The 20,666-nt window shown below is 38.5% G+C and overlaps 1 protein-coding gene across 1 annotated transcript in view; it reads right to left on the bottom strand.

The window, feature by feature from the left end:
* Window positions 1-20,666, bottom strand: part of PTPRT (protein tyrosine phosphatase, receptor type T) — a 347,808-nt gene that overhangs the window by 262,057 nt on the left and 65,085 nt on the right. The window contains exon 5 of the mRNA XM_009284586.1: window positions 18,298-18,472. Coding sequence (XP_009282861.1) covers window positions 18,298-18,472 — 175 coding nt within the window. The remainder of the gene's footprint in view (window positions 1-18,297; window positions 18,473-20,666) is intronic.

Raw genomic sequence — 20,666 nt, 5'->3', positions numbered from 1 at the left:
CTAGCTTTAACCTGTGTAAAACCAGCACTCCCTAAGGCTGTCTTTAAAGAACAGGAAAGGCTTTTGTTGACTAATTAAATTTGAAATCCCTTTTTCAATTGATAAGTAAAATACTAATTGGGTATAACTGATGTGAACTTAAGATATCCCAGGCACTGTGCTGATGGTCTGCCTGCCTTTCATTTGGAAAAACTGGAGAATTCAAACTTTCTTTCAGGCTAGTAGTATTAGCCTGTGGCTTGATGATACAGTGGCTTCAACAAGCAGCAATATTAATCTAGGAAATGTCTCCTTTTAGCTCTCCCACTCCACAGAAACTGTGTGATAGAACCGACTCAAGTGAAAATATAATGGCTTACTTTTGCAAGAGCTGTGGCTGGGGACAGGAGAGGAACTTATTTTTCCTTCATACAGTTCATCGTGTGACTACACAAAAGATCCAAATAGAGTAATTCCTTCCTACCAAGGGCATCAAGGACTCCCAGCTCCAAGCCTCATCCATGTACTCCAGAATGCACTTTAGAGACCTGTTTCCTGGTCAGGATATAGGAATAGGACCAAAGCAGAGTGAAGCAGGAAGAACTGGGCAAGAGAGATAGAGTAGGAGGATAAGTAATGTGGAAAGCTCTGGTTCTGATGGACGTGCAAAAAAATGCAAGAAGGGGTGGACTTAAGTGCATATACAGCCCTGCACAGAGCTAGGGATGGCCGACACTCCTCCAGATGGTGGAAGCTGACCACTGTCAACTAAGTTTGAGAAGCTCCGATCAAGTTCTCCGACACCCATCTAGGTCTCATCCCAAAACAACCCTCAGTGCAAATGAACCACATGTAACTAAATGAAAAAGTGAATTTTCTTACTGTCATGGGGGGGGGGAGGGGCAGGGGGGGGGGCGGGGGCCTAAGCAGTGTATTCAAACCAAAAGTCAATGTGTATACCTGCTACACTGGGTTACCTTCTAGGATCACGCATAGATTCCAACAGCACACATGTTAGGACTTAAGAATACAAATGCACATCCCTACAAAATTTTGTTTTCCTTTTCTTCTTGGATAGGTATTTCATGCAATATTAACCACGCCCCATCCTTCACGATTTTATTACTCTAATTAAGTTTGCACTTGTTAATTTTCCTGAAAATTGAACCCAGTGGGGTTTTACGGAATACTTTTTTCTTTTCTCTCCAAGTGATGGTTCCAAACAGGAATATAATAACATCTATAATGAAGAGCAGGCTGCAGACCCTACCAAGATATGTGACAACCCATTTAACATATAAATTGTTTGAGGTATTATTTCAGGTAAGTGATCCTAATGCACTGCCACATTTTATGCCATTAGCCTTAGGGCCCCAAGCACAGTCATTTAGTTAGATATCATGTTAAGTCCCCTGGGTTCAGTTTTTCACAAGTGTTAACAAGTACAGGCTTAGATTTGCAGTAGAGTAAATGCTTGCTTTCATGCATGTGATACAGTGCATAGGAAGATCTGTACCAATGCTTGTACTCCTGGATGACTACATCCACTGTCCAAACTACATAGACTATTTTAAGCTTACCGTGGCATACAGCTCCAGCCACTTCAGAAATAATAAGAAATAATATGCACATTAAGTGAGATCTAGTACAGCTATTTTGAGCATTCATTTTAGTGGTCTAATGAAATGGCCTCAGAGAGCAAGTGCCTCAGTTGCTTATACAGCGAATTGAGAAAAGCAGATGCCCTTGAAGTTCTCGAGAGGAAGATCTGGTCTGCTCAAGTTTAGGTACTCAGCTCTGGCAGACTGGATGCCATGTATTGTCAACTAACAACCAAATTTCTGCTCAAAAGCTTCCGAGAATTACAAACACCACCAGAATTACTGACTTTTAGTTTGTCTCCTGTCTCCATCTATTTACAAAGGTCTAGCAAATACCCAATTTGATTCTCTACTGTGCATGTAGAATGACTTTTTCCTTTAAAGAGCCTTAAAGCACAGGAGGTTCTTGCTGTGTGGTGCATATACTACTGCGACAGTGAAGCAATTTTTGAGTAATACCTGTAATCAGAGCTACTACCCAGGTCAGACAGGGAATGCTAAGTATCAAAAAAATACAGTTTAAAAAAAACCAAATAAACAAACTATCTAGATCTCTAAGTATTACATGCCTTTTTTGAATAACCACTAGGTAATACCTGGGGAGAAAACAGCAGAAGAGAAGAGTTAAATGTTCTGTTTCTTCACAAGCATATAGCTCTCCACTGGCCAATCTGTATACCACGTAGTCCAGATTTGGCAGGTATTGATGACTTTTCCCCTAAAAGGAAATTCTAAGACGAGCAAATCATGATGGAGTCTGCAATGATCAATGGGACAAGAAGAACACATGGCAGTAATCAACAAGTTGTGATGCAAGTTAGATTCTTTTGTGCTTTGTACCAATATATTTTTGGGGCTTGTTTTGATTTTTTGTTACTCAAATACATCTTGTTGCAAAGCACTTTTGAATCATAGTTTGATCATAAAAGTTGACTCATTTCTCACCATGGATATAAACACAGTATCTCACATATCCAGTAACAAGCTGAACTTCTTTTTAGTCTCAATTTGTGATATGACTGCCTGGAACATTAGTTTGTTCAATAGACACAAACGGTAAGAGAAAGAACACATTAGAGACTGAAACTTGTACGTGTCTGATGTACAATTCTGCTTAGCAATGCCCAAGCAATTCTGGTTTAATGGAGGAACAAAAATAAAAAAAAGTGACATTTTGCGTACAATATTCTCATGACTTGTTTTGAAATAAATTGGCTTTCCTCTTTTGCTTTTTACAAAAACACATAAAGCAATGGGTTTCAATAGTGCAGTCCCCGTACTATGAACTGCACTGCTGTAATTGTAAATAAACCTCTACTATTTTGGAGTAAACCTAGCAACTCAAATGTCTTACTGGCCAATTATTAGTTATTTTCTCCATCCACTTCTACCAGAATTACCTACTGTATTTTTCTTCATTCAAATTGGAAACAGGATAAATATATGTTGCAGAAACCAGAGGGCCATTTGTCTGATCCTACTGACAAAATTTTGACTGATGTAAGGAAAATTATCACCTCACCTGCAGCAAAACATTTTGATATGGACAGACATGTCGATGAGTGGATAACATTATGGCCTGTCACTTGAATTGCTGCTCTAGAGAGCAGCTAATGAGAAAGAGAAGTAACAGGTGCATATAAAAATGTAAGAACTGACACAAAGATGTACAATGGTTTTACCTAGGACAGAAACCTCTCTTTTTTATTTTTTCAAGCAGGTAGTACAGCATATACCAGTGAATGCAGTAAATACTGGAGGTTGCTAATTTAGTGTACACAAGCCACTTGAAATAATTTTCATCTGGAGTACATCACCAACTGCACAGTATTAAACTTTGAAGGGTATTTCTTCATGCTCTCAAGTGATCTTCAGATCATGCTTTGAGTAGGAGAATTTGCTTTCCTGTAGTTCCTGTCAGTGTCATTGCGGAAGCCCTTTCTCAGGTAAGTAGCAAGTCCATTGCTGGCGTACTTGCCTCTACACTATTTATTTTTTCCTGCTGACATCTCAGAGAATTCTGGTCCATCACTGCCATTCATTACTGCTGCAGCGCTTTTGAAGCGGAGATACAATCCTCTGCCAAAACTCAGGTGCAAGCCCCACCCCAAAAAGCCCAGGAGTAAGGTGCAGGCTCCTAAAGAAAGTTCAGCTGTCACTGAGTAAAGATGGTACTGAGGTTGCTTAGACTTCATAGAGTTAAGCAAATCATACAAGTACATCATATAAAAATATTCTGGAGTGTTTTGCAGGCCTTTAGAGGTCAGAGACAATCCATGTTGTGCATATGCCAATTTGTATGCTGTTTCCACAGAAAATTCAGGCCATTCACTAGACAAGCCAGCTTGGATAATGAGCACTAAGTTGTATTTTTCAAGTAAATACATCTGTTCAGTTCCGCTCCCCCTGCCCCAGTTTCGCTCCATTTGACTATCTTCTAGCTCTAACAGCTAGGGAGGTTCTATCTCAACTAACAGCAAGTAGCACTGTAAGCCACAGAAAAAAGCCTCACATTTAAGGTCAGGTTGTAGGTCCACTTATCTGAAATTTTCAAGTCAAACTTGAAAGAAAAAATAACAGCTAAGGCTGCCAACCTACTGAGATTTGAGCAGCAAAAATAAAACTTAATTAATAAGAACAGCCTACTGAGATTTGAGCAGCAAAAATAAAAATTAATAAGAACAAAACCTTTGTTAAGCACCAGTAAGTTTTAGATGTAAAAAAAATCTAGCCATTAACTGTTATATTGAGCAAGCAGCATCTTAAGTGTTCATATAAACCCAAAGTTTTCCAAGACTAATCCAAGGCTTGATTCTGCCTATCTTACACGTCACAGTGTTACCCTAAGTAGTTAACAACAGAAGCCCTTTAAGCTTACCGTGAACCTTAATTAAGATTTTCCTACATGTTTGTGCTCTAGTCAACCCCTTGTATTGGTTTGGACAGGTGAAGGTAACCGTACCACCTTTACTCCATTAGTCTGACCATTCAGTCAACACAGACCTCCTTACAACGCCTGTGGTAACCAGGACGGTATTACTCTGGCTGGCAACCCTCCCTTTCCCTTCCCACCTAAAATACCCCCAAAAATGTTAGCTGAAGCAAACTTCAGGATTTGTGCCAAAAAATCCCACCTCGGCTCCCATATTAAGTGCAACAAATAGTATTATCACCACTCCTAGTAATCTAATGTCATGGGTGTAACAGGCAGACACAGAAGTGTCTGCTAACCTGTTAAGTCATATGAAAACTCGGTGAATCTTTCTTCACCACTCAATACTTAGGTTTTTATTTCAGGTTTTTATGATACATAGTTTCAGAATACCCTGCAGATCACAACACTCCTTCCATCTTTCACCTCTCCTGGGCTGTATATCTGCTTATTTTCAGTTTAAAGCTCAGCCTCGAAACATACTTCTTCATTTTGGAGTCTCTCATAGGGAACAACCTAAGTATTACACTGAGAGATCAATTCTTTCTCTTTTCGCACAAAATGCATTTTGAGGCAGTAATAAATGCTAGAAATTCCAATATGCTGCACAGTGTGCTGTTCACGATGATAGCTGTAATGATGGGTGATGATAGGTCTTGGTATTTCCACAAAAAGCCTTCCAGAGCCTGCAAGAAATTGGAGAAGATTGAAACTACCACACAATACTTCTGTAAAAAAGGAAAAGGGTGGGAGAGCCAGCACCAAACAAGACCTGAGTCTCATTTATTCCAGAAGCGTATGCATTTCATTTTCCGTTATGGCCAAACTACCAGTTCACCTAGTTGCTGATGACAGACCGGTTGCTAATGCTCACAAAATATTTTCTGTGCTTTATTCCTATCAGGGTTAAAGCACATAAATACAGAAAGAAACACGAGAAATTCTGAAAAACTTTTGCTAAAATCCAAGTAAAAATCTGGAAAATTTACGTCCTAGATGAGGTACTGATCTCCATAGCACATGCTATGGAGCTGAGAAACAAAGATAACAAAGAGTTCACAGCTATGAGAGCAAGAAGGCCACAGACAATATCACTTCGTTTATCCTTTTGCTCACGTTTTTGCTAGCCAGTTCAATGTTGATAAAACAGCACACGGTTCCCGAGGCACTCATGCACTGATCCAAAGGCTAGGGACAAGTAGGTGTGCAAGAGCCCCCATATCTCCTCAAACTATCTCAAATCTAACATGCCAGGGAACACATCTTGATACTATGGAACAAGTTCAGCCTTCACGGTACGCAGGCAGTGTTAGAAATTTGGTGTTAGTGCACACAGAAAAATACTTGCATGTCCCAATTATGAAAGCTTTTCTGAGACACAGAAATGCCTTTTGGGGGGGCTCAAGACATTTCTTTTTTTCTTTTTGTGACAGACACCAAAAGGCTGTCTGATAAAAAAAAATGATGTTAAGTTTTACCACATCTGAACTGAAAACCAACCAACTTCCATCAAGTCTCCATTAGCCATTCTTTGAGACATCCAGTACACTTACTTATTAATACACTTATTATTTGTTACTGTATTGAGTCCAGAAATTCATCACGTAGGCAATTACAGTCTCCTGCCACATGAAACAATCTGAAACATTCTGTGTGAAAACTGCTTTTTCTTAAGCATGTAGTACATGTTTATAGTTCCTTTCTTTGTCACTGCTACAGAGGCTTGTGTTAGAATTGGAGAAAAAAAAAAAAAAAATCTACGTGCTTAAAAGTTTCCCATTTCATAGCAAGAAAGAGAACAAACACAATAAGCAAAAGTATTCATCGTGGAAACAAAAAGAATGTTTCACAAATATATGTGAAAGTCTAGTTTGAGATACCTTCCCCAGAACTGATAGCAGCGCTTCAACAGAACAAGGGACCTTGCAAAGACACTTGAGACACTTACGTAAGTTAACCAAACAAAGCCAAGATCATGGTCAATACAAGTTCCTACACAACACCAAAACATTCAATACGTCAAGTTCTATTATATTTAGCAGAAAGACTTAAGATCTGACTGTTAGATGCAAAAGCTGGAAACATTTGACTGGAATAAGGTATAGAGAGTAAGCAGTGAAGATAATTAAGTATTTAAAAAGCTTACCTAAGGCTGTTGAGATTTTCTATAATTTAAAAACTTTTAATCATGACCAATCTCTTTTGAAAACTATTCTGCATTATTCATACGGTATTGCACATGATGCAAGAATGACTTGTAAATTCTATGGCTGGCATATTGCAAAAGGTCAAATTAGATTAAACATTTTTTCTTTCTGTCATTACATCTGTAAGTGAGATGAGATACATGAAAAACAATAAAACTTCCTTATGAGTATAGAACTGCTTCACCTGGGGCTGAGGCATGCAGAAAATTCAGATCCTCTATTTTGAAAGTAAATCTTGGAAGAGAAAATAGTCTAGTTCCTACTGAAACTATCACAGCTTTAATGAAGAGTATTAAAATTTCCTTTTGCTCAGGAAATACTTATAATCCTATTGCAAAGACTATAACAGTACTGTGATTCCAAGAAGATGACATAAAAAGGAATTATGGTGAATTTGAGGATAATCTATATCAGAATGAGTTTCCTCAGTCTCCTTGACTAAATGCAGTGTTAAGTAATGCTAAATTGTATCGAATTGGCAGAGCTTTGGAGAGGACCATGCATATGGTGAAAAGGTGGTATCGTGGAGACAAAGAATGTATTTTTGCTAATTACTGTCAGCGTGCAATTCAATTCTAGATAGAGGAGTTAAGCCTTGTCTGCCTTCAACATGTGTCACCTGATTCATACAGCTTTTAATGTAGTCCCGTCCTTTCTTAGTAGGCAGTAGAAAATAAACAGAGCACTCAATTGTCAGACGCCACTTACAAAATCAAGACTCACGCTTTCAGAACTTTGAATGCATAATTTAATATTGGCATCAAGTGAACATCCCCAATTTTAAATCCTGAAAAAGAAATTACTGAAAAAGTATTACACTGAGGACTTCTTATAGTTAGATATATAGAAATTTATACAAAACACTTTTCCCCTACAAGATTTCAGTTCTCAAGAGCATGTGGGTTTATGACTACAATAATAATCATAAAACTTTCCACAAGCTAAGTGATTGCCACATGCTCTGAATGGCCTAACCAATAGGCAACGAACCCAATGTACCAAAATTCTTGGTCATCCCTAAAGTACCATATCCCTGACACAAGGCAAACAAAAGTAAATGATTTGCAAGATTCATCAAGTAGAGGAAAGGTATGTAACAGCGGTAAGGTTAAGTAGAAGGGAGATGGTAGAAAACAATGTAAGAGCAAGCACAGAAGTGCTTATATTTAGAATTTCAACCTCAAAATCATGGAAAATATTGACAAATCACTATTTAGTGAGCAACCTGGGTCAGAAGACTGAATAATACCACACTGCTGATTAAAAGGCAATATGATATGGTCAGCAGTGTTCACAAGGGTCAGTCAAAAACTCATAAGCAGCAGCAGTAACAAAAGAAACATTTGCCATAATATGAAGGAAAGAAAAGAGAAAATTAAGGAATTAAGCAATCCAAACCTCTTCCATTTTAATTTGTGTCTGTATCCTGCTGAGGGAACAAACAGTTTGTAAGTTTTAGCCTGTCATGTAATTTAGTATTTGCTGCAGGCTAATAAGTAGGACAGTAAAGCATATGCAAAGCCCGATTTATAGGATCCAAAGAGAGATAGCCTAAGTCTTGCAGCTATTTGCATCTTCCTCACACACAAACAAGCACTGATGGAAAGTTTCCTGCTGAGAGAGAGAGGCAAGAGATGCATTGGAGAGAAACCTGATTAAAAAAAGAAGAAAGAGGACTGGAATAACTTTGTTTCAGAGAGGGGGTTTTGCACATTTGTGCAGCACAGCAGAGCACAATGCTGCAGTTGAAATTATACACGATAAAAGGAAAGTTAGAAAAATCAGCAACACTAGGGGAGGTCTATGAATAAGCCAAGCCAGAGTTTTACATGGTCCACCTTGAAGGTGTTACAGCATAGCTGTTCAGCAGGCAGTATGGACTGTAGAGAGCTAGGAAACATCATATTATATTTTTCTCTTCTCAAATTCATAGGCTAATGATTAAAATAGTGGCAGGGCTTGCTGTAATCATCACCCTATTTAACTGCTGCTCAGCAGGCTTCTGCTCTTAGATCTAAAGCATTCTTTAAAAGTCACAGCAGGACAGGGGTAACACTGAGGATGTGATCTGAACAAGTGTCCCAGCCCCAGTAAAAGAGGGGAACAAACGGTGGTATTTAACATAGCAGAAGATTAACACAACAGATCAAAGCTAAAAAACAGCACAACAGATTTTAGGGCGGTGATTCTATGAGAAGTGTATTTCATCATCTTACAGCTAGAACGGATGCTGGGAAACTATTTGCTCAGGAAAATGAGGCATTCTTCAATTGGGTAGAGATGGAGAAGGAGGACTGCAAAATCTCAATTCAAACCTGCAATTTTGGCTATTTTCCTGACTCAAATAATCTCACAGTTGAGTGGGGAACTAACTTCAAAGTGATCGTTCTTTCCTTAACACAGAAACATGCCCTTCAGTCTCTTCATTCAGATAGGACAAATGCAAACATAACCAACACCCAGCATCTCCCTGGAGTTCAGTTATACTGGCTTTGAAAGCAAAGCAGTTCAGCTCCATCATTTAGAGGTAAATGCTACACAAACTTTAAAAACCCCATTCACCTGAATACCTAACACAAGCTTGCTGAACAGCCTCCGTTCAGCACTGCTAACAGACTTCAAAAGACTTTTGTCATCTCTAGCTCTGAAGCTAAAAAGATTCTGGAGCTGCTATACTGCTAATATCCTTAGCTCTGAACTCAACCATTCACTGTTTACAAAGATCTGTCCTTCTTTCCTCCAAAACTTGCAACCTTCTTCACCTTAGGATTAGAGCTTCAGCTTGTAAATGTCAACCTCCAAACCCAGCAGAGTAGTTTAACAAGTGCCCGTACAGTAGATCAGTTGCAGCATATGTAGTGGTATGCTCAAAAGAAAAGGAGGTAGAAGGGTGTGTGCAACGCACAGACCTGGAGGTCTGTAAGAAGGCTGAGTACGGCACATGTAGAGAGATTGTTTAAGAAAGCATTAGACCCCAACACAATCAAAGGTGGTTCAAGATGTACAAAGGGAAAAAAGCTAAGTAAAATAAATCAAGGTAAGGTGGTCTTCAGCACAGATCGCTGGGAGCCAACATATTGCTTTTAACTGTTCTACCTCTTGCTTTGCAAATTTTTTTAAAACAATAAATATAAAAGCTGGGCACACATTTCACACATCCTAAGAAACCCAACTATGCACTAAGCAGATTCACAGTACGCTGCCAACAAAGAGTACAGCTTAAATCAAGACAAAGATGGCTGGGGAATTCATTAGCATCTTGCTCAGGACAGAAACTGTCCCTTCCACAGGTGATTTTGAACTTCTTAGTTCAGTCGTCCTACAACAAATACAATACCTTTGCAGAAAGCTGCAATAACTACCGCATTTTTGAAAGAGATCAGTAACTACGCTTCTTTACACTGTGTCTACCGCTGCAAAAAAAGTTCCAATAATCACGTTGATCTGAGGCATTTGCATCTACAGAAACAGTCTACTCCTTTCATTGGAAATTAATTTGTTTCTCTTATACGGATGGGATCTATAGGTCTCACTGTATCGTAAATACACTCTTTGTTTTGCTGGTTTATTCTTAAAGGCTGTCATATTAGTGATCATTCTTTCATACTAAGAAATCTGATGCATCCTTGCCTGCATTTCATGTTAAGTAAAGCACTACTTTTTTAGTGTTTTTTTTCCGCTGCAACAGAAGTAATATTTTTATATGAAAAGGATATCTTTCCTGCTGAGATAACAGCTCGTACCCAACAATTATATCTCACAAGTGTCCAAGTATGCCTAAATCATACCAGACTCTTCACCAACATCCAAGTATGGTGACAGATGATACTTCAAGGGACTTCTCTTGACTTAAAAGCATTTAACAGGATTGTAACCACAGGGTGGGTAAATAAGAACAGCTTTAGATTCTATTTTCCAGGAGAAGCCCATTAATAACTTCCCTACAATTAAACAGGCAGAAGAAAGATGAGCAGAAGAGAGTTAACAATGTACGCGGCTCATCTTTTCTGCTAAATCTTTTAGTTAAGGCATAAGCAAAAAAAAAGCGTAATTTTGAATTGTAATGTCACATGAGCATCATTAGCAATCAACTTGCATGAAAATTTGCACATTAAAAAGAAACAAAGAACAATGAAAAGCTGCCAGACACATTTTACAATGGCACACATCTGGTGGTCTGAGTTACCAACCTATCCACTGCAAGAAAGTTTCCAATTAGCAAAGGCATTCAGGATACGTCCTTAGTATTTGATGCTCTTTTCTGAGCATCGACAGTCCTGAATTCATTTCTGTGCAGTTGCCTTAAACCTTCTTGATAATTTTAACCAGAAACTGAAAAGGCTGAGAGTTCCAACCACAGGATGTAAACCATAGGGATAATCTAGCAGGAACACACCCTACTAGAAACAGCAGCACAGGTTGGAGAAAAAGTGATATGAAGTGTTAATTCTGTATTTTGACTACCCTTGGCAAACACTCTAGAAAGCTAATGGGGAGGAGAAGTAATACGGGCCAAGTAACTGCTACTTCTCCCTTCCTTCTAAAAATAAATAAATGAGAACTGGTAGTCGCAAGACTCTGTAGATTGACAAATGGATACTACAGCACAATGGAAGCCTCCAGTATTGGAAACGCAAGAACTCGAGTTAATAGTTAACACTCTTTACCCAGCAGCAATATACTAGAAAGTCACATTACTGCTATCTTTCTGCAAGATGCAAGACAGCATGAAATATGTGAAATTACCTTGTCCATACTTTTCAAACATAAGCGTAATCCTAGGCAGGCTGAAACACATTCATTTGTGTTTTGCCAGCATCCCCACTTCCACCAGCTGCGCTGTTTGTTGGGACCTTTCTCTAAAATAGGAAGTTAATAGGTAGGTATGGTTTACTGGAATACACACCAATAAATAACATCCTATTTCCACTAATTTTTGGATCATATCTTTTATCTGAAGACCAAAATTTAATATAAATTATTGAAGCATTTTTAACATTTTAGGATTGAGGATGCTTTGACAAGTCAGCTTATTTAGACTTTGATGCCCATTTTCTCCTTTATATTGTCTGATGGGATAAGGCACCTCAGAACTGCAGATGAGAGAACAAGGCTTATCACCTTTCCTACAGAGGTCTACCCTACAAGTTCACGGAAAAGTCAAGGAAAGCAGAGAGAGTCTAGAGAAAGGAGGTGGCCTACCACACAGTGATGCTTTCCCTTTCATTATTTTTGTTCTTTGGAGATTCCCTCTGTTCCCTTTGAATGGAGGTAAGAAGGAACATGACACGAATAAAGTACGAAAGACAGTTACTAACCAAAGCAGCAAGAAAGCTCCCTTCTCCCCCAGGGAATCTTGCAGTTACTCAGTTCAAGTAACTGCAATTAAAGATAAATAAAAAACCCCAAATCTTTACCAAGTTAATCACACCCTCATGTAAGGAAAAGCTATTTCTTAGAGTCTTGAGAGAGAGAGAAGAATATAACCCTGAGATACCTCCTCAGTACTACTAGCTATTAGAGCTTTCTCTAAGACCAGTGAGGACTCCTTCCCCCATGACTTGCAGTCAGCAGAACCGCAGTTGACATGAGCAGTCTGCTCACCACGCCACAGCAACAACCGGTACCCAAGACGCATCAGGGAGGCTGGAGACAATTCCACAAACAAGGAAGAAAGAAACAGCTTTCCATAACACTCTTCATCCTTGGAAAACTGAAGGGTATTTACTTGATTCCCTTCTGCTTCAAAAAGACTGTTCCTTAATCTTTCTCCATTTATCATCGCATTTATACCTTGTATTTAGTCAAGAACTTTATACATCGTCAGCAACATCATACTTAGAAATCTATACATTAAAAACAAGTCCAAGGAAAATCATCCCATGCCTACCTCTCTACCAGTCTCAAGTGAAGTTTCAGTCAGAATAAAACCAGAACTCTTGGACTTACATTTGCCTCAGGAAGAAAAACAAACAAAAAACCCAAACCAAACAAAACCCCACAAATGCTGCACACCATTAATCTTTCAAGAAATTCCTGAAACTCAGCTCAGTGGTGTGATAGGAAAGCCATTATAATTTCCCAAGTGGCTACAATCAAGATAAAGTTTAAGACAGTACTCCCTGCTCGTTTTACACAGAAACAGAAGGGCTCTGAAGAAAGAGATATTAAAAGTTGGGAAAAATATAGACTGAATTGTCAATACACCATTAGTTTACGAACTTTCCTTGTACCCCAGCTGTAGCTTTGTATTCTTCCTGGATACGCTTATTCTAATTTACACCTTGTTGACTAATGTAAACATGAGAAACAAGGAATGCACATGCTGGAACATGACTGCAAGTCTGCGTGGCGCTTGGTGCAGTTCTGAAAATTGGATCCTGTATATAAAGTATACATTAATCAGCTCTCAAGGAAATGGCTTCATTTCCCAGTTCTATTTTGGAGGTTAAAAAGAAGGAGAAGGAAATGTTTCCTTTTGAAAGAACACATATCGTTCATACTAAGTGCCGATTTCCACAAAACAATGGCTTTGTCTTCAAATCTCCCCCATCCACTTCACAGAAAGATATTAAGTTGGACTGAAAGAAGAGAAAGTGGAGTTAAAGCTCTTGGTGAGAGTGAATGAGTGTTTCTAATCTCTGCCTCTCTTTTTCTCACCACACACCCACCTAATGATTAAAACTGAGTTAAAGCAACTGCTATTGGACTACACCGAACCAGACGATTAAACAGAGCAACGACAAGTTCAAGTAATTACCAGCCAGATGCGAACACCATGGAAGGGAGTATTACATTCCCTACACCACTGTGACTGCAAAGAAATAAAGGAATGTAAGTGGCTTTTTCAGACACCCTACAATCACAAAGCCATTCTCCCTTGTTCGGTAATTTCAAAGCCAGCATAACCTTCATAAATGGTTCGCATGCACACACACACAAAACCCATTCTGTGCAGGTGTAGCGTTCAAAAGAGCAACATCATTATATGTTTTATCAAATCCCTACCTAACTTCTCATGGTACGGTACATGTAAATTTTGCAGACTGAATCTATTTGTGTAAACTGGAAAAAATAGAGAAAGAGATAGCATGCAGCCTGAGAGGAACCCTCATTATCACAGCTTTACTGATACTGTTGGTAGCGCCAGCAAGAGACTTTCTCCTGTTCACAAGGTGATAACTTTGAGGACCTTGATTAACGTGCATTATTCAGGCAGATGATTTCAAATTTACCCTGCAATTTCTGAGATCTGGATGAGTCTGATAACTAGCTGGAAGGCAGGAAAATTCCTATCTGAACTTATTAATGCATACTAGAAAAAAATACTTTAACAGTAAAATCTAAAACTCATATATACCACAGCTGAGCTTATCTCCTAAATGGTTCCAAGGGAGGGAATGGACTCCGTCTTCTAGCCACCCTGATGGCAAAAGTTGCAGTACAGCGCCTACTTTTCATATCAACACGCCCAATCTCCTGAGTGAAGTATGGGGACTTGAGTACCGCCACAGAAACAGCAGTTATATTACCCCATGATGGCAAGGATATTATGTTAGTTTTAATGTGTACTTTTGGCATGAATACCTTGGGGTATAGAACTATCCATGCATCAGGCATGAAAACAGATTAAAAAAACAACAAACAAAACAAACAAAAACTTTGAAGAATCTTTTTCATATCCACCACCCTTCCCAGTAATTGCTTTATATGAAGTGAAAGACGCTGGAGTTTGTGAGCATCTTAAACAACTACGTTGAAGGCAGTTATATTTTTATCCCAGGAACAAGCTCTATTCTAGAGTACATGTGTAACACCATATTATATACTTTCATACCTACACTGCACTTGTTTTATTCAAGGAAACCTATGGAGGGCCTGAAGCAACATTTCTAGGGCCAGCTCCAGCCCAAGATCAGGCTCAGCTGTAGAACACTGATGCTTTTATTTCTTACTACTTTTAAGCTCCAGAAAGCTCTTTCTCCTAATAGGACTTCCTGCTGTTAAACATAATTAGCTGAAACTATTCTGGACACAGCTCCAATAATAAATACTGAGATAGTCAAAATACCTGTAGAGGTTTTCCTTGATGAGTCTGCCTTGTAATTGTGAATCTGGAATTTGCACAGTATATTTAATACTGGAGAAGCTTACATTTATTTAAATGTCTAATTATTTAGCATGCTTTTCACACTTGAGTATCTCAACTCTGATAACTTGACAGGGTTTTTTTTGTTGTGGTTTTTTGTTTGGTGTTTGTGTATGTGTTTGTTTTGTTTTGTGTTTGTTTTTTTTTTTTAAATTCCAGTGTATACTATGAGGAAAAGACTCAGATCACTAGAGCAGTTTCCACTGTGTACCTGGTGAGTTAATAAACAGTGCAATTACAGTGACAAGTATCATTCCAGAAAAGACCCAGAGAAAAAATAGTAAGCAACTCTGAAAAAGAAACCACCTCTCCCTCTGGTGTCACTGAAGGCATCAGCTTCTCACGTCTAAAAACCTCAAAAAAAGAGTGACTGCTGAAAGATGAGCTGTCCCAAATATCACAAGGATGACAGAAAGCCACTCCGTTAAGAGACAGACTGTTTTTCATCCATGTTGACTAACCGAACACTTTGAAAATCAACTAAGACAAAACTGAAGAGAACTACAACATACCCTTGGAGGTCTGTAGAGGGGCTTTGTTGAGTACTCCTAACCCTGTAGTAGCAGAACACACCCTAAGAAAATGCCACGAGCCTTAAAAGAATTTGCATCAGGCAGAAACAAAATGATTTTGAGGGACTTCCTGGAAAGTGAAAATCTCAGAAAAATTGGCTCATGAAAAATAGGTTATAGATGCTGTAATAGTCCCTCTTTATCAGCTCTCCATGGATTCCCACCGCGTATTGAGTAATTAATTTAGGCATCCAGAATATCTGAAAGGGATCAGGAAAAAAAACAATTGCAAACAAACCTCCATACACACACAGAGTTTAAAATGTTATTCCCAACCTTACCTAATGTGACAGGTGTCCTGGAAGGACACTATCATTAATACATACCTTAAATGATAAGATGCCAGCCAATTTCCACAGTATTTTAAACAATCTTTACACAAGGAAAACCTACATTTAGTTCAGAATATGAGTAACTGCCATGCAGCTTTTACTTAAAAGAAAATTACACACAAGAAGCATTCCATTCGTATGCAATCAGTACAACAAGACGTAGAATCTCTGGGTTTTTTGAAAACAACCCTGTACAAAATTGTATTAAATTACTATATGGGCAACAGTGAGAGATAAGAAATAGAGAAGAGCTATTTCCACTGGAGCACCAAAGGATGGTAAGGTGTACAGATGGAAATGAAAGGTTTGACTATTATGATTCTAGAGTGCAAAGAGAAGAATAAATGTATTGTCATTTATACAAGCCTTGCAACAGTCAGAAGACAGAAAGGTATTAGCATAGACAGCAAACAGCTCTACTGAAAAGCATTTTCACAGTACTAAAAAGGTATCTCCTGCCACTAAATATACTGTAATAATTTGAAACTAATAAAGTTATGATCTTTTGTATAAGATTTCCACTAATAACTTTATAATAATACACTTTCTTAGTAAAGATGTCCACATAGACAAGTAAGGGGAGGACTTGGGGGGGCGGCAGAAGGTCGTGCATGTTTAATTTCATTGATCATTTCCTTTGCTGAAATAGGTATCTATTGTTCCAACTGAGGGTGTAGAAGTACATGTATTTCAAAGCAAAATCTCTCTTTCTGTGTCTACCAAATATTATAATTCAATATTGAGAAATGTAAATTACTCTTTCGTTTCTCAATGCTACAATAAAACATCTTATGCATAGGGAAGCAAATAGATCTTTACATTAAAAAGATACACAGATACACTTTTAAACCTTAACCTTTGTTGAAGAAATCCCCTATGATTTTATGTTCCACTGATCAAGACAAAGCACATGAGAAGGAGAGTCTTAGCTTGGATTTAGTGGGTTTAGGGGCAGGACTATTAATTGAGCAAAACTTCAATTACAGACTAATTTAATGTATACCCAAGTACATTATTGCAATTCAATAAACATCTCTTCAGAATTAAACAATTCCAATTTGCTTTCATTTCAGCCTGTGTGCCTGCATTACAAATTTGCTATTATCCACACTAAAATTAGTCAGACTGTTTGGAAGCACTCATCCATGCAATCCCAGTGTGTCACACTGCTGCATCAAACTAACCTCAAATGAACCACTTAACCTTACCTGCTTACTAAACAGGAGCAAGGAGCAGAGGAGTGTACCTCCCCATAACAATATTACCCTCCTAAAATTTCTTCTAGCTAGGTGTCTGCCCAAGTAATCCAGCAATGAATCTATCGTCTCTCCTGGTGGACATCCAACCGTTCATGTTTATAACTTATTCTTCTATTTCTTCCCTTCTTATATTGTTGAACACGAAAGTGTCAGGCACCTACTCAACTTTGCATATTCTGATATTTGGTCGCTCTGGAAGATTGCCTTTCCTCTATTTTAGCTAGATATGCTACTCCTGGCAACTCAATTCCATTTTAATCATGAATTAATTCCTCCGGATTTGAACAAGATGCAAGATCACCGAGTGGGAATTAAAAGCACCTGGCAACCGATAGGAACATTCTCTTCATGATCTGTGTAGTCTAAATATCTGCACCACGCAACGCTCTATATTTAAGGCATTGTGAACGTATCAGCATACTGATCATCAAATGGCAGAGTAAGTTGGCAGAAAGTACTACAGTGGACAAAAGTGATCTCGTTTCTACAGCAGCCCTCCATTTTCACAGAAAAGTGAAACATTTAGATCAATAAAATTATACTCGGCAAGCAGACCCATACTCCTCCCATTTGACGTCACCCCAACCCCAAACACAGAATGTATCAGGAGCAACTTAGCCACCTTCTGATTTCTCCACCTGAGAGGCAGCGCGCATCCCTGTGGAGCAGCTCAGGGTAAGTTAAAAAGAAAAAAAAAACAGCACAGTAAATAGCACTTTACTGCATGTCTCATGGAGGTAAGATTAAGACACATCTTGCGTGTGTCAGGCACAGTATCAGCTCTTGAATCACAGTAAGTAACAGGGCTAAAACCCTAGCATCCTTCAAGAACTACTGATGTTTCTACTGTGTACTTCGGGACATCAGCAGAATCAAGCCCGTCATTTACTCCCAGCAGCCTTGAGCAGACTCTTCTGACATTCAGTGCTCCATCACAAGATTATCGATGCCTGATGAAATACTGTAAAGGAAGGCAGATGAAGCTGACTGACAGACAAACTGTTTAGCTGACTACATTAAAAGTATCCATAGCTACTATGCATTACTACAAAAGCTAATGAAGAGGGCTGTGTGCAGACGAAGTTTCGATTCAAATATTTGTTTTAAGAAAACTATTGGAATTCATGTCACTTTTACCCTTTTTTCCTACTTAAATTTAATATGAATGAAAGAAGAAGGTCCAACAGGATGTCAATTTTTATACGTAGATGCCATCTGGGAGGAAATACTCATCTTGCATAAACCTGCTGCTTCAGTGCAACCTACCTTTCACTATTAATTCTGCATAATTCGAAACTCCAGATCCACCATCTGAACGAATGACGCATCGGTACTTGCTGATACTGCGCTGAGAGGTGTCAGCTACGCTGACAGTAGCAGAAAAACGTCTATGGTTGACCACTCGAGTGACCATTAATGCTGTGTCCCTTCCATTCCACTGCTGTAAAGGCAGACAAAAATAATCTAAGTTAAGACAACACACAGATTATGCATCCATATGTAATTCATTCTTTGTTATGCTTCTTAACGTTGTTCAGACCTTCACGTTCAGATCACTAGGTTACATTTTATACAGGCACAATTTTTCAAGAAAAGACTGCTAGCCATACCCCTGAAAAATTTACAGGGTTGTATGAACTCGGGCTTAAATATTCTTACACGTATATTTAAGTTTTCTTGCCTATTTAATTTTTAAAACATATTTGGGCATTTGACGTGTTGTATGTATTGAAAAGGCTGGAGAGTGATGGTTCAGACTATGCAATTGTACACGGTATATTTAGAGGCCTGGCTAGGATATGAAAATACTACAAATGAATGGATTTGGTACACCTGGGAAAATGCTACAAATGAACAGATTTTATAAATTTGGCATTTTCAGATGTAAAACTTTGATTCTGGACCAATTTAAATAAATCGTTTGGATGAGCAGACATCCTTGTATGTCCAATATTCCTCAGTAATCCTCTCTACCAATGCCAGACTACATTTTCCCAACTGGAAAAGGGACAGATGAAGAATTAGCTAGATATAGAAGTTCTCCACAGCATAAACACCTGAACTTGCTCAGTTGGCCTAGTTTATTAGGAGTTTCAAAGGAAAATACACTGCTGTTTTGCCGATTTCCAGTAATTGGTTTTTGGGGGTGTTTCCAAGGCTATTTTCATTAAATGTTTCAATTTTAGAGAATGCAAAACAGGTTTCCACTAGCAACAATAACGATTTCCTCCCAAATCCCTGGTTCTCACAGGAAAACGTTCGTTCTGCTTCAGGTCAGAAGCGTTTTTACACACGTCTAGTCATAACTGTTCAAAGATTTCACTGAAAGAACTCAAAAAAGGTAAAGAATAAGCCAAAAATATATCTCAGTGGATGCTAAAAATACATCACAGGTTAATAAAATTTTAGATCAAAATGTAATTTTTAGGAGAACAGCTGTGATGAGAGTACAATTAAAGTGACTGTCAAGGCATTTTTACATGATGCCGACTACGTTTCTCACCAAACTCAAGCCTTTTTCCCAGTACTAATTTTTATTTTTATGATTAGGTAAACCAATTCCTCCCCTAGTATTTAAACTAGGTTTGAAACTGTTATTTTAAAATTTTATTAAAATAAAAAAGTTTGAGAAAATCTGCTAGTTATTTGACTACAAATGCCATAGCAACCATGACAAAGGCCATTCTTGTCTCCTTCATATGCTACAAATATGGGGTGGGTCAGGCCCTCAGTCACATCAGTCCAAGCTGAGAATAAAAACTGTTGACTGTCTTACGTGTTCTGAAAGTTTATGTTGGTCCTACGTACATGCACAGTACATATAGCAAGAGAATCCTCTTGACTTGTTTGGGACATTAGGTGTTTAATGGCAGAGAATTTTAGAAGCAGCGAAGAGCTCAACTATTTTAAAAGCCGCTAGAAGAGTCCTATGTATAGAGCATGGTAATGTTGGGACTCCACATATCCGAGCACTTCAAAGGGCAGAAGAAATAATTTTGCCCTTCACTGGGAAACATGCGCTCCACATCTTCAGTTTACTATATGTTCCATTTCTAATTCTAGAACTGAAAATGAGTTAAGGCTGTTACTCTACCCACCTGAATGGCACGACCCAGTCTTTCAAGACCAACCAGTAGGGTGAAAATATAGACATTAAGAGAGGGAATGTTTTGGTCTTTTAATGACTGACTAAACGGAACAATCTGCTATCAATGCAGCCAAGGGAAACTGGGAGGAAGAAAAACAGTGGGTACAAACTGGTTTTTGCCTGTTTTCACCATTCAGGTAGCAATCTCAGACCTTAGAGTAGGTTTCCTTCTTAACATATTGCCACTGACTCTGGGCTGAGGACATTTTTGGAGGGTGAGGGGAAAGAAGATAGCATAATTAAGCAGACGTGAACAACTACTCCACTTGTTCTGTCTCTTCTGCTTTATGACTGAGTGCTTACAGGTGCATGGGCATTTGTTTGAAACCAAAATTTTGCTCTCACTGGCCATTTTTTCATTTTCTGTGTCATGATTCTGTACGTTGTCACCTTAAACTCTCACCTAGAAGCAATTTAAGGCAGTTCTCAAAGGATCTTGATGAAAAGATTTTGCCCCACCACCCAGTATTTCTCTATCTACTTATTT

Source organism: Aptenodytes forsteri, unplaced genomic scaffold, assembly GCF_000699145.1.
Source record: "Aptenodytes forsteri isolate BGI_AS27 unplaced genomic scaffold, ASM69914v1 Scaffold215, whole genome shotgun sequence".
Lineage (NCBI taxonomy): Eukaryota > Metazoa > Chordata > Aves > Sphenisciformes > Spheniscidae > Aptenodytes > Aptenodytes forsteri.
The sequence above is the reverse complement of the archived record's forward strand: the minus strand, read 5'-3'. Positions and strand labels throughout refer to the sequence as shown.